This window comes from Bactrocera latifrons, unplaced genomic scaffold (genome assembly GCF_001853355.1).
Source record: "Bactrocera latifrons isolate USDA-ARS-PBARC rearing strain unplaced genomic scaffold, ASM185335v1 scaffold_40, whole genome shotgun sequence".
In the NCBI taxonomy this organism is placed as follows: Eukaryota; Metazoa; Arthropoda; class Insecta; order Diptera; family Tephritidae; genus Bactrocera; species Bactrocera latifrons.
Window position 1 is genome coordinate 1,864,161 of NW_017537046.1, and position 14,251 is coordinate 1,878,411.

The 14,251-nt window shown below is 37.2% G+C and overlaps 3 protein-coding genes across 3 annotated transcripts in view; all 3 read right to left on the minus strand.

Moving 5' to 3' along the window:
- Positions 1-1,215: 1,215 nt before the first annotated feature.
- On the minus strand, positions 1,216-3,198 carry LOC108972505 (senecionine N-oxygenase-like). Its single transcript, XM_018939127.1, has 5 exons — positions 2,885-3,198; positions 2,632-2,821; positions 2,176-2,347; positions 1,554-2,089; positions 1,216-1,488 (listed from the first exon to the last, which is right to left on the minus strand). Exons 1-5 carry the CDS (start codon positions 3,190-3,192, stop codon positions 1,321-1,323), a joined length of 1,374 nt encoding a protein of 457 aa, XP_018794672.1. The 5' UTR covers positions 3,193-3,198; the 3' UTR covers positions 1,216-1,320.
- Positions 3,199-4,782: 1,584 nt separating this feature from the next.
- LOC108972503 (senecionine N-oxygenase-like) lies at positions 4,783-8,762 on the minus strand. The gene is made up of 5 exons (XM_018939123.1): positions 8,360-8,762; positions 8,101-8,290; positions 7,865-8,036; positions 5,114-5,652; positions 4,783-5,009 (listed from the first exon to the last, which is right to left on the minus strand). The coding sequence occupies exons 1-5, from the start codon at positions 8,560-8,562 to the stop codon at positions 4,830-4,832; spliced, it is 1,284 nt and encodes a 427-aa protein (XP_018794668.1). The 5' UTR covers positions 8,563-8,762; the 3' UTR covers positions 4,783-4,829.
- A 3,546-nt stretch (positions 8,763-12,308) lies between these two features.
- Positions 12,309-14,251, minus strand: part of LOC108972501 (flavin-containing monooxygenase FMO GS-OX4-like) — a 3,558-nt gene continuing 1,615 nt past the window's right edge. Inside the window, exons 3-5 of the mRNA XM_018939122.1 lie at positions 13,410-13,581; positions 12,800-13,335; positions 12,309-12,706 (exon numbers count right to left, since the gene is read on the minus strand). Of these exons, the coding sequence (XP_018794667.1) occupies positions 12,527-12,706; positions 12,800-13,335; positions 13,410-13,581 (888 nt within the window). The 3' untranslated portion in view covers positions 12,309-12,526. The remainder of the gene's footprint in view (positions 12,707-12,799; positions 13,336-13,409; positions 13,582-14,251) is intronic.

The following is a 14,251-nucleotide window of genomic DNA, read 5'->3' on the forward strand; positions in this document are numbered from 1 at the left end:
ATTTCGAACACTGAACATTAATGCATTCGATAAGGCAGTCGCAGCAGCGTAAAAAAGCTAAATAGAAGCGTTTGCAGTAGCTAGCGTTGGCAGCAGAGCGGCAGTATATTTTAATTATTTTAGAACAAAAAATGAACATTTTGTATTGTACTTGTATTACGAACAAACAAATTACCATCAAAAGTCAACCAACAAACAAACAACTACTTGAGAGAATGAATAAAGTGTAATTTCTAATTTCCAACAAAAAAAAAAAAAATTCACTGGTGTTGCAATTATTTTTATTTAAGCGGGAGTGTTTGTTAATTGTTTTAGATAAAAATTTACGACGAACTCGGGAGACTTGTATGTTTTCATCGGCGGAACTTCGATCTGACCACGATTTAAGTTCTTAAACATATGATGGAAAGGCATTCGTCCCTACGAAACTCATCAGATGCAGAATGTTAGTGGTAACTAATTTCGAAAATTCGTAGAACATCATATCGCCTTTAAAAAATAAAAACTCAGACGAGAACTTTACGCAGCAACTATTTCTGAGAGTTTGAAAACCTTAATATGTCATTTACAAAATATTTTTCTCATTTACAAAAAGATGATGAATTGTCTGATAATTTCGAAAACTCGAAGAGCGTCATATTTCCTTTAAAAAATGGAAACTAGGACGAAAACTGCACGATAATTATTTTCGAAAGTTCTAAAAACAGCATATCTGCTTTACAATCATTTTTTAACTGCCTATTATTTCCGAAATGAGTCTTACGTGCAAATTTTGAACAATAACTAATTTCGACAATTCGAAGAACGCCACATCTGCTTTAGAAAATGAATTTTGCCTTCGCAATTTATCAGATAAGAATTCTGAGTGTATTTTCAAATTCGAAAATATGACCTTCCTTTAGAAAGCAGAAGTTTGCTTCGAAACTTATAGACGTGAATTGCGATTAATAACTAATTTCGAAAATTCGAAGAATGATCACATTCTTTGGTTATAATTTTTTAACTGCTTTATATTTTTGAAATTAGTCTTGGATGAAAATTGTGATTTCGAAAATTAGAAGAATGTCATACATCTTACAAAAGGGTACTTTTCTTCAAAATTCAGGCACAAATTTTGAGATATAGATAACTGAAATGTACTTCGAAAACTTGATCGCGGTACATATGCACGGTCCTGTTAAAGCAAAATTGCTTTTGCCTTCGCAAATCATTAAATTATTTTTAAGTTTGTATATATTTTCTTTAATTGACTAAATATGACACAATTTCAGACTAGCTTAAGGAAAATATTTTCATAATTATATACATTTCGCTTTATTATTAGACAATTTGCACGAAGTTCTCATCATCAACAACTTTAAAGCGTTTTTGGCGATATGTATCCAATTCGAAAATATATTTTTTAGAACATGCTTTCATCATTTTGCCAATCACAGGTTTGAGTTTCGTTATGCCTGCTGTAACTGCCAAGTCTTCGTAGTAATGAAACTAAAATGTGATTTGTGATTATTCAAAAGTTGCAAAAGCAATATTTGTTATGTAAGTTAACTTGCCTGCTTTACGCCCATTTTGTGCGCCACACGTTTCGATACACCATTCGCCCAGCGCTCCTGCATATCCGTCTCCATTTCCGCTAGCATATCGGCGCGACTAGGCAACTCCTTGTGTCCCGAAAAGTAGGCCAACACGAAGCGTGCTTGTAAGTCAAAAAGTTGAGCTGGACATATTTGATGTGGCAAGCCAATTATGCCCATTGAAGGCTTATTGATATTCAAACAGTGCTTGTAAAGTGGATGCACCCAATTGACATCCACATTTAGACCGCAGTCGACGCTCAGAAAGGGGAAGGTGTACTTATAGCCAGTGCAGAAAATCACGAATGAAAACGAAGCGCTGCTATCATCTTTGAAAATGGCGCCATCTGCAGTGAAACGCTGAATGTCGGTCTTTTGCGTGACGTTCGGCATGAAGTCCGTACGCGGTTCAGTCTCCAAATGGTGACTGAAATAAACGTGCTCAGCATGCTGGTGAATGTGATGTACAATATCGATGCCACTCGGACCGCCGCCCACAACCAGTACGTTGTGACCTGTGGATAATAATTGATATTATGGACCAGTGAGGTGTCTCCCTTTTTATTAGTTTGTTTTTAACGGGAAAATCCTTTTGACATACCTCTGAAAATATCGGGTGTCCGATAGAGATGACTGTGCAAGCGCTTGCCTTGATAGCTATCAAGACCCTCGGTATCCGGATACATGGGTGTCGTGAAGTGTCCATTGCAAACAAAAACAAAATCGAAAAATTCCACAAAATACTTATCGCTTTTCAGATCGTGAACGATAACCTGCATTTAACAAAGTAGTGAAAAAAAATCGATTACATAACTTAATCATAACTGATTTTTGGAGTATTCAGCATAAATTAAAATAGAGTTGAACTTCCATAACTCGAAGTTCTCCACGACTTTTGAATTGGCTTCAAAAGTCAAATTTCCTACATATTTCTTTCGATAACTCGAATTCCCTCTAACTCGAAGATTTTTTTGTGGATTGTGATGATTCGTGTTAGGGAACTTCAACTGCATATTATCAGAAGTTTTATGCATAAAAAGTAACTGGTCATGCTCACCTCCCAGCCTTCGCCACACGGTCGCACTCTTATTATCTCATGTTCCAATTTTATATAAGGTGTTAACTTAAAGTGCTCTGCATAATTCTCTAAATACTCCAATACGAGTTCCGAGCTGATAAAGGACTCTTCTATATTCATATCGAAATCATAGTCCGGAAAGCCCATCACTTCCTTAGGCAGATTTGTGCTGAAAATGTTACAAATATTATAAAATTATCCAAAAATTATTTTCATAATTGCTTTCGCTCACTGTAATCCCTGATACATGCTGCTATGCACGTCTTCCTCACTTTCACCCGCCTTACGTTCCATATAAATCCACGTACCACCAACGGCTGTATGCCGTTCATACGCCACTGCCTCTAAATGGTGTTCCAGCGTATTCTTTAGTGCCGTTAGTCCTGCCATACCGGCGCCTATTACACAAACCCGCTTTTTGGAACTCATTTTCTTGTATTTCGAAAAAATAAATAAAAAATTGTGTGGGAATCTTCCAGCGTGCAGTACTCTACTAGGTCTCTTGGCGATTGAGCGAGCACCTTTGTTGTCTGCATGCATACCACATATAAGTAGTTGTCTTTGACTGAAATTAAATGTCGAACACGCTCTTGCTTTCGTATACGTTGGTAGTGTTTTGCTAGTTTTATTATAAAACTCGCAATCTCTGAGTTTGCAGCTTATCGGCAATACATATAAGCAAGTAAATGAGATCGCAGATACTCCTACTTAAGTGCCTCAGTGGCGTAAGAGAAATACTGATTATTATGCTCTTAAATTTATTTTTGACTTATCTCTTTATTACATTTGCGTATAAATACTGAGAATATGCAATTAGGGACCAAATACATATATATATGTATATGGTAGTCGAAAAAGTCTTTTCGTATTTTTAAACAAATATTAACTTATTTGTTTTTAATTTATAATAATATTTTTTTTGGTTAAATAAAGCTTAAAATCTCACCTTTCAACACTATATGGTATAACACAATGCGATTGGCAGCACTGGAGAGATACGTCTGCAACAACATAGTACATATATTGACAAAATACGAAAATACTTTTTCGACTACCCTATATACATATATGTATATATATCCAAGACTTTAAAATATTTCTTTGGAACCTGTATAATTAAAATAAAATATTAAATTGTTCATCAAGAAAATCGGTACCAAAATTAAACTCTTCCAAAAGCTATTTTCACCATTAAATAATTAAAAGTTTTCTTAATAATATTAATTTATACACTTTACCTATGACCGCACTAGATGACCTCGATATTGGGGTATAAAATGTGAATAGACTAGGAATTCTAGTTTTGTTGATTTTGTGTGCTTTCTCTTTACTCTTGTTTAAATAACAGTAATGATAAGATTTTAGCATGTCAGCGAAAGATTTATCTTATTTTTATGGCTGTCTTCAAGTCATAATCTTAGTTAAAATAAATTAGATTTGTCTAGCAAAAAAAAAAAATATATATATAGATACTGCTTTATTCGTCTAATGCAGAGATTAGTTGTGCTCAGAGAAAAAAAGAGAGAGTCGTTCCTACTAGCATTATTAAGAGAGCTAAAATATTATGGAACAACCGTTTATCCTGATTATATGAGTAGATGCCCTCGTTTTGAAGATGTAGGCTCGCTCATCGCATGTTTCTCTTTAAACTGAGTCGTTGCTTACTATTTTATCGCACTTGTATGTTGTGGAACCTCAAATGGTTCGGGAAAACGAAATATTGAAGATCGTTAGAACCTCAGCGTTTTCGTTTTTTGTTTTGATCATGCCAGCTGCTTCTTCATCTAACATAGGCTCTTATTTTATCCTACGAAAGGAAAGTGCTCCGCTGTTTAATCACCCTTCGAAAGAAACATCTTAGCGTTGAAGATAGAAAATTTGGTTTACCTTCTTCTACCTTCCACCTTTGTGTTTTCGCTTTTTATGTTTGGATGATGGCGAGCTTCTCTATCTAACTTTGCTATCGGCTGTTATTCCATCCTACAAAAGGTAAAAAAGTTCATCCCGGTTTAAGCATGCTCCTAGTTGGTTTTTGGAGCTGAAGATAGAAAGCTTTGGCCCACCTCTTTCCAAACAAGAGTAAGATCTAACATTTATATTGCGCTTTCTCCCAAAAATGTTCAGTTTTGTAATTTTTCTTGCTTCTTTATTTAGAGTATAGTATTCAGTATTTGTTTTTACACTTCGCCTAATTTAAATTGTACAAAATTCTCGTTGTCTATCACCTTAAAAGCCGTTTTTCGGTAGTTTTGTAAATCGTAAAGAAACTTGCCACCACAGATCTTCGAAAGCTTTCTGATCACTGGTCTAATATTGTCGATTCCCGTCAATGCCACCAGCTCATCATAATAGTCGAACTAAAATCAAAAATATTTTATAATATATAATATATTTATTTAAAATATGTATATAAAATAAAAAAAATAAAAAAAATATTTTATGGCTTTCCACTGCCACTCACCTGTCGCTCGCCCACTAAATGCGCTTTCCTGCGCGGTAGGCCACGTTCTCTGCGCTCAGCTAAATCACGTTCCGTATCGGCCAGCATATCTTCCGCACTTGGCAGTTGCAGTTTTCCACTATAGTATTGCATTACAAAACGCATTTGCAAGTCGAACAATTGTATGGGATAGGCATAGATCGGCAGCCCAATGAAACACATTGTGGGATGGTAGATATTGATGCAGTGCTTGTAGAGCGGGTACACCAAATTGTCGTGCACTTGCAGGTTGCAATCAGCGCTGAGGAAAGGTATCGTCAGGTCGTAGCCTGTACAGAAGACGATATGCGTAAAGTTGGCTTTCGTGCCGTCCTTAAAGATGGCGCCGTTCTCCGTGTAGCGCTCCACAACCGGTTTCTGCACAACATTCGGCATAAAATCGGTGATTGGCGGCTTTTGTTGCAGATGATGACTTAGGTAAATACGTGCGGCGTAGGGGTAAATGTGGTGGGTGATATCCATACCGCTGCGGCCTGCGCCCACCATAAGCACGGTGGCATCTGTGAGGTGGAGTGTTTACAAAAAATTAGTGTTGTTGGGATTTAAGATATCGGTAGAACACGGTATATATACTAAATAAGTTCAACGTAAAGAAATATAAGCATAAAGCCCCGATATGCCTTGATTTTTTTTTTTTTAATAAAAAGCTAATAAGTATTGGGTAGTCGAAAAAGTGTTTTCGTATTTTGTCAATAGTTATCGTTGCAGTCATATATCTCCAGTGCTACCAATCATATTGTGTCATACCACATACTGTTGGAAAGGGTCTCACCTTTTAAGCTTCGTTTAACAAATAAAAAGTTGAAAAAAAGTGACAGCTGTTCAAAAAAGAGTGAAAATAATGACGAAATTCCCTATATTTAGAAATTTTCGTATAAAATAGCAAGCCAGCAACGAAATTTGTAAAGCTTACGGAGACAATGATGTATCAGTTCGTGTAGCTCAACAATGGTTCCCTCGCTTCCGTTCTGGTCGATCCCTGGTCGATTTATCGTTGATAAAGTCGATAAAATTATGCTCAATGACCGTCACATTAGCAGCCATGACATCGCTAAAGAACTTAACATTCATCATTAAACGGTTTGAAACCATTTAAAAAAGGCTGGCTACAAAACGAAACTCGATGTTTGCGTACCACATGAATTGTCTGTGAAAAATTTAATGGAGGGAATTAACGTCTGCGATTCTTTGCTGAAACGAAATGAAATCAAACCATTTCTGAAGCGCATGGTAACAGGAGACGACAGGTGGGTCAAATACGATAATAATTTGCGAAAAAGATCATGGTTCAAGCGTGGTGAAGCTCAACAAATGGTCGCAAAGCCAGGATTGACGCCTCGAAAGGTTATGCTGAGAGTTTTTGGTGGGATTGGAAAAGAATTTTCAACTATGAGCTACTTCAGCCTGGTCGAACGATTAATTCTACATTTTACTGTCAACCGCGGATGAGATTGAAGCAAGCAATCGAAAAAAACGGCCAGAACTGATCAACAGAACGCGCTTCGTCTTCCATCAATCAACGCTAGACCATACACATCTTTGATGACTCGGCAAAAACTGGGAGAGTTTACTGGGAGAGTTTAGCTGAGAAGTTTTGATGCATTCACTGTATAACCCTGACCTTGCGCCATCGGACTAGCATTTCTTTCGCTATTGGAGTAAAGTTGGCTTCAAGGGAATCTTATGAAAATTACTTGTCGCAGTTTTTCGCCTACAAACCAAAATGGTGCAAATTTTGTTCATTACAGTTCATTATAAATGTAAAAAAATTTGAAGTTTGATTAGAAATACGAAAAGACTTTTTCGACTACCCAATATTATATTTTAAAGTAGATTGAAAGTGGGAAATTAATATATTTTTTTATAGCAACAAAATCGACTCAAATCTTAAATTGTTTTTTATACCTTGAACAGGGTATATTAAGCTTGCTACGATGATTTTAACATGCAAATGGAAACATCGGAGAATACAGCTGTTGGTATACGTCTAAGCGGGCATTATTTTAATAATAATAATCGGTTTGCAGCGGTTGAGATATCGGTATGAAATTTTGCATACAACCTTTTTTCGTTAAGAAGATAATCACTTGTCTTAACCACCGATATCGAAAAACTATAGCATAAAACTCCACAAACGCCACAAACTGCATGATCGGAATCAAGTACTTGCATGGAAAACTTTTTCATTTGACGAGAAATCTTCACGAAAATTGGCTTGGGCTATTGTTTAAAATAATAATGAAGTATTCGCTAAAATTGTTCAGATCGGATCACTTTAGCATATAGCTGCCATACAAACTGAACGAACGAACCGAACGGAATCAAGTTCTTGCAAGGAACCTTTTGTATTTTTGAAGTGTTTCTTTTCGTTTTTTTATTTTTTTCTTCTATTTTTTGGAATATAGTTGCCAGTAAGGTTATCATCGTTGTGATTTGTCTACAACAGATGTTTATATTCCAAAACGAAGACGTCTGCTTGTTCTCATCGCCCATATTTGTATTTAATTAACACTGGTTGGTGATAAGCCATAAATACTTTGAATTGAGAGCATTGAAATGAACATTGAAGTTCTCGCGAAATTAAAAACAAAATAATGATACTATTAAAACAAGTCTGCAAAGCGAATGCACAGTGCGCATCCATATATACCTATGCTCAGATATAGTATGTTTATGAGTGAAAAAATAAATAATGGCGGCATAGCGACTCACCTTTGAATGTCTCTGCTCTGCGAAAGACATGACTGTGTATTTTATGGCCTTTAAAAAGATCAATGCCCGGCGTGCGCGGATAAGAGGGCGTCGCATAGCGTCCGTTGCATATGAAAATGTAGTCAAATTGCTGTGTCGTGTAGATGTTGCTTTGTAAATCCAGCGTTAACACCTAGCAAGGACAGTAAATTATATTAATTAAACGTAAATTATATTGTTTATTGTAATTTGCTCACCTCCCACTTGCCATGCAATGGACGCACGCGTACCACTTCCTGTCTTAACTTGATATGAGGTAGTAGTTTGAAGTGCTCGGCGTAAGATTGAAAGTATTTCAGTACGTCACTGGCCAAAATGTAAGATTCACGCATATTTGTTGGGAATTTGAAGTCCGGAAAATCCATTACTTCCTTTGGCAAATTAGTTCTACATTAAATTAACGTAATTTAATACACACTCATGCACTAAAATGATCTACAAAAACGTCTCAATTACCGCAAACCATCATACATGCTGCTGTGCACATCTTCCGCCGTGGCACAACCGTCCGCCGCGTGCTCCGTGCACACCCAGGTGCCGCCGATTTCATTGTATTTCTCATACGCCACCGCCTCCATGCCGTATTCGAGCGCGTACTTGAGCGCGCAGAGTCCGGCAGCACCGGCGCCAACCACACAGCAACTCACTTTGGCGGACATTAAGCTTCTTTCGTCCCTCCGTATTGTTTTGCTATATTTTCATAAATATTTTGCGTCTCTTCTTTTTTCGCGTGTTCTGTTACTATATTTTCATAAATATTTTTTTGCAAAAACTTTTTCGAAATTCATACGCTGCTTTGATAAGCTCCGCCTCGCTACTTACGTGCGTTGCAACTGAACGGCTGCGTGTGATCGCTGGCAGCTTTATGTGTGCGCTAGATCGTTGGCGCTGCAGCAAGGCGCATAAGACTCTTCAATCTTTGCTGATATGAGTTAATTGGCTTTGATATGAAAATCTTTACTTGAGTTATTTGAGCAAACAGCGATTACACATGTAAATACAGTTATTTATTAATATACTTAATATGTTTGTATTTCTGTATGTATGTAGGGATGTACTGGATGTATAGGGGGTCTCATTCAGTTGCTGATGTGGAAAAAATGACAAAAACAAGAAAAAACGTTAACTTCGGTTGCACCGAAAATATTCCATACAGCACTTGATTTCGATCGGTCAGTGGCAGCTATATGCTATAGTGATCCAATTTGCTACATTGCTTTGCAGTTTGCACCATTTTGTTAGGCAATATTCAATGCCAGATTTCTTGAAGATATATCGTCAAGTGGAAAGGCTTTTAATTCCGATAGTTCAGTTTATATGGCATCTATAGGTTATATATGTTTCGATATCGGCCGTTTCGAGTAGCTTCTTGGTGAGAAAAGGCCATGTGCGATCGTTTGCATTCGTTTATATACAGACGGACACGGCTAAATCGCCTTAGATCCTCGCCCAAATTGTTTATATATACTTTATAGGGTCTTTGACGTTTCCTTTTGGGTGTTACAAACAGCGTAGCAAAATAGTATACCCTCTTCATGCTGATTTTTCACAAACTCCAATCGCAAATCGAGTTATGTTTGAAAACAATGTCAGTCGTCTCAAGAATTTTTGGCAAAATTCTGGGTAGTCGAAAAAGTATTTTCATATTTTGTCAATAGATGTCGTTGCAGTCGTATTTCTCCAGTGTCACTAATCACATTGTGTCATACCTTACAGGGTTGGAAAGGTGGATTTAATTTTCATTTAAAAAAAAAAAAAAAAAAGTTACAGCTGTTCAAAATTTAGCGAAAGTAATGAAAAAATGCGCCATCTTTTGAAATTTTTGTATAATTATAATTTGTGAAGTTTACGGATACGATGCTGTATTAGTTCGTGTAGGACAACAATGGTTCGCTCGCTTCCATCCTGAAAATTTCGAAATATCGATTTACACTGATGACAGTTTTACACCGATGGAATAATGTCTCTAGCACTAGCAGAAAAATGGCAAAAAGCTTGATTAGAAATACGAAAAGACTTTTCCGACTACACAGCTATAAGATAGAGATTTCAAGCAGTAACTAAAAATATCATCCTATATTTAGTAATCTTCAATTTGGCGGACAAAATATTTACATTCAATAATCAGATTTTGCAAACTTGTGACATTATAGATAATTACATATATAATTATACAATATATACATATGTATATACAGGCATATACTTATAGAAGTATATGAGTACATAAGGAGATACTCTTGTCCAGCAATTTGAGAAAGTCGATTTTTTTAATGTAATTCGATAATTACGATATTTAAAAATATCTCCTCAACAAGATTTTTCCGACTTCATTTTATTTCCGAATTTATAGCTGTTTATAGTGTCGTAACACATTAAAAGCGTTTTGCTCGAAATACTTTTTTTAAGGTGGGCGACATGATATCTCAGCTTTACTTAATCCATTCCATGAAATTTTATAAAAAATCTCTGTTAAATATTTTTTCTAACGAGCATGCCTCGAATTTAGGAAAATTTTAATTCAAGTATATTGAAAAGAGCCGAGAAGCTCGAGTAAATTTTTTTTTCAAGTTTGGCTAAGGCTACTCCTATAGCGACATATTGACTAAGGACGAGTTTTTTAAGTTTATTTCTTTTAGATCACTACAAGGGTTGGAATCTTGCCTCTCTTTACCTCTAGGTCAAGTAAACTTGAGAAAATATATATGGCAGGTCCTTCTTAAAAGCTTTGGCCGGTTGTTTACTGTTGAGATGCAGTGCTGACAAAGTCGTTAAACTGCATTTTAGTCGATCAGCAGGCAACAAGCCGCACCGCCAAAGGGTGCTGTGTAGTAAAAACCAGTGGCATATATCATAGCACAAACAATAATGACCTGAAACGGCGCCTTTGCTGTGTGAAGTTGCAGGGGCAGTTTCTGCGCAACATCTGGCACAAAGCTGTTGCGTAGTGTGGCAGTCACGTGGTGGCCCAAATAAACGTGTTTTGCATATTTACCAATTTGCCACTGCGAACAGTGTCAATATGCAAAAATATAACATATATGGACTCGAAAAGTATATAAATAAAATCCATATACAAAAATTTAACTATACAAGCATGTACATACATATGTTTCTATACGCTTGGTAGAAAGTAGGGTTATCAGTGGATGAGAGTTTAAAGCAAATAAATCTATGCTGAATCGTTAATCAACATTTTTTATGCTAGGACAAGCGGAAAGTTTTTGAATTTTGTATACATTCACATTTTGACTGATTATATTTGATTACTCTGTAGCATTACAGGAATCTTAAGTGTCGATTTAAAAAACTTTATTATTTTTATTTGATTATGTACAGCTATTTTTACTTTTCATTCAGCAAATAATGATTGTATATTTTTAACCGGTTCCCCATTTTTTCTTGCTGATATTTTTTTTGATTTCTTTTCAATGTGTATAGCTTAGATCATACTGTTGACAGCGCCACTATTCCTCGTCTATGCTACTGAGTATGGTACATCTTCTTTGCGCTTTGCTCCCATCGAATCTCCATAGACCATAGACAAGCCATCAATAGTATTGCCCTTAACTGAAAAAATGCATAAGTATACTCAGTGAGCGAGAGAGAGAGAGAGAGGGTTAGATCGGTGACTATTTCTCCCGAGTCTGGAGTTCTAAGGGGAGGCTGGCGCTTTGAAACAATTTTTTTGGTCTTTTTTGCTCAAACAAAGCACTAGAATCATCCGCCGGTCGCGGTGTGCTCTCGACGGTCCTGAGCATACTTACTTATTAACTAATAATATGTATATCAAAAATGGTACCAGTAACAAATCCAGCCTCGAAATCCAACGTAGAATAACTCTTGCCATTGGTGCGACTTAGGACTGAGCAGGCAATTGGATAGTAAAGTCCTCTCTCGACGATCAAAAACCAAGCTCTATAAGTCACCCCGTCCTGTTGTATGGTGCGGAGACATGGACGGTGACAACATCTGATGAGTTGACGTTATGAGTTTTCGACAGTAAGGTTTTGCGAAAGAATTATGGTCCTTTGCGCGTAGACACGGTGAATATCGCATTCGATGGAACGATGAGCTGTATAAGTTATATGACGACATTGACATAGTTCAGCGAATTAAAAGTCCGATTGGACGAAAACACTCCAGCTCTGAAAGTGTTCGATGCAGTATCGGGGGAAGCAGAGGAAGGGAAAGACATCAACTCCATTCGAAAGACCCTGTGCAGAAGGACCTGGCTTCGCTTGGACTCACCAATTGTCGCCACATTGCGAAAAGAAGAACGACGGGCGCGCTGTTGTTAACTTGGCTATAACCGCCTAAGCGGTGTCTACTCCAGTAAAGAAGAAGAATATTTTTAGAAAGGACAAAAATTATTTCAGGAATTAAGTGTTTGATTTTTTTTTTGTTTTTGCATTTTACAAACGACTTTATTGTCTAAATGAATCTTGAATATGGAAGTTGATAATGATTTTGTTTAAATATATAGTATAATTAAAAAAAGATATAGCGTAGCCTTAATGACAATTAAATATATATAAAATTATAAAGTAAGCACAGTGAACCCGTAACCCCCAAAAAGCACCCAAGTAGCTCGTACAAGTAGTACAAATATTATTATGAATTTCAAGCGGTTTCCAAGGGAAATTTCACGAATGTTTCATCGTCGAGCACCTTGAAACGATCGTTACGGTATGTGGCGAGCTCATAAATGTATTTCCGACTGCAATCCTCCATGATTTTATTAATCACCGGTTTGATATTTTCAATGCCTGCCGTTTCAGAGAGATCTTGGTAGTAGTCGTACTGGCGAGAGGAAAAGAATACGCGTACATATTATATACAAATTTGTGATTGCAGCAGATATCATATTGCAATTGCATTAAATAACCGACTCACCTGCTTATCGCCCATCGCGTGCGCCAGCCGGTTGGTCAGGCCCTTTTTGCGTCGGTTCTCCTTATCCTTCTCCAAATCGGCAAACATTTCCTCACGACTGGGAAACTCACGTTTCTTGGTGAAGAATGCCAATGCGAAACGAACTTGCAAATCGAACGACTGCGACGGACACACATAGAAGGGCAGACCAATCAATGCCATCGTGGGATAATGTATATTGATACAGTGCTTGTAAAGTGGATGCACGAAATTATCATCGACGCGCAACGAAACATCGATACTGAGGAAGGGGAACGTGTATTTGTAGCCAGTGCAGAAGATGATGTGATCAAAGGTTTCGGTGGTGTCATCCTTGAAGACGGCGCCATCTGCGGTGAAGCGTTTGACGACTGTCTTCTGTGCAACGTTTGGCATGAAATCGGTGCAGGGTGCAGGATCCAAATTATGACTAAGATAGATTTGCTTAGCGAATTTGCTGATGTGGTTCGTAATATCCATGCCACTGGGGCCGGCGCCGATCACGAGCACAGTGGTGCCTACGAAAGCAAGGTCGGTTATGGTCATCCATTTTAATCTCGCCTAAAAACAGTGTTCGTGATATAATATTTACCTTCAAATGTGTCCGGTTTCCGATACCAATGGCTGTGCAACTTTTGACCTTTATAACTATCTATGCCTTCGATATCTGGCATCAGTGGCATGCTATAATGACCGTTACAAACGAAAACGAAATCAAATATTTCTTTGATGAAAGTGTCATTCTTGATGTCGCGAATGTAGATCTGCGTGAGAAACGAAATGAGTTAAACGTGAATTAATGTGGATATATAATATATAGTGCATAACGAGCTGAGTCGATTTAACCACGTCTGTCCGTCTCTCGATCTGACTTTCTGCATCCGTTCTTTTCTAAGCAAGAAGCAGCTTCTTTGTTGGAACGGCCGATATCGGATCACCACAGCATATAGCTGTCATACAACCTGAACAAATCGGAGTGCTTGTATGGAAAGCTTTGTCATTTGACGAGATATCTTCACCAAATTTAGCACGGGTTATTATTTAAGACAACGATACAATCTCCTAAGAAATCGTTTAGATCCGATCACTAAAACATATAGCTGCTATACAACCTGAACGATCGGACTAAAGTGCTTGTATGGAAAACTTTTTCATTTGACGAGATATCTTCATCAAATTTGTCACGAGTAATTGCCTCAGACAATAGGCAATCTCCTAAGAAATTGTTCAGATCCAATCACACTAGCATATAGCTGCCATACAAATCGTGCGATCAGAATTTAGGCTTTGTATAGAAAACTTTGTCATTTGACGAGATATCTTCACCAAATTTAGCACAGGCTATTGTTTAAGACAATGATACAATCTTCTAAGAAATCGTTCAGATCCGATCACTATAGCATATAGCTGCCATACAAATCGTGCGATCGGAAT

Coding starts and splice junctions, on each gene's coding strand:
- LOC108972505 (XM_018939127.1), bottom strand. CDS start 3,192: ATGCATGCAGACAACAAAGGTGCTCGCTCAATCGCCAAGAGACCTAGT. Junction 2,822..2,884: donor AGCATGTATCAGGGATTACA/GTGAGCGAAAGC, acceptor TAACATTTTCAG/CACAAATCTGCCTAAGGAAG. Junction 2,090..2,175: donor GACACCCGATATTTTCAGAG/GTATGTCAAAAG, acceptor TATTATCCACAG/GTCACAACGTACTGGTTGTG.
- LOC108972503 (XM_018939123.1), bottom strand. CDS start 8,562: ATGTCCGCCAAAGTGAGTTGCTGTGTGGTTGGCGCCGGTGCTGCCGGA. Junction 5,653..7,864: donor CAGAGCAGAGACATTCAAAG/GTGAGTCGCTAT, acceptor TCCACCTCACAG/ATGCCACCGTGCTTATGGTG. Junction 5,010..5,113: donor ATTTAGTGGGCGAGCGACAG/GTGAGTGGCAGT, acceptor TTTTGATTTTAG/TTCGACTATTATGATGAGCT.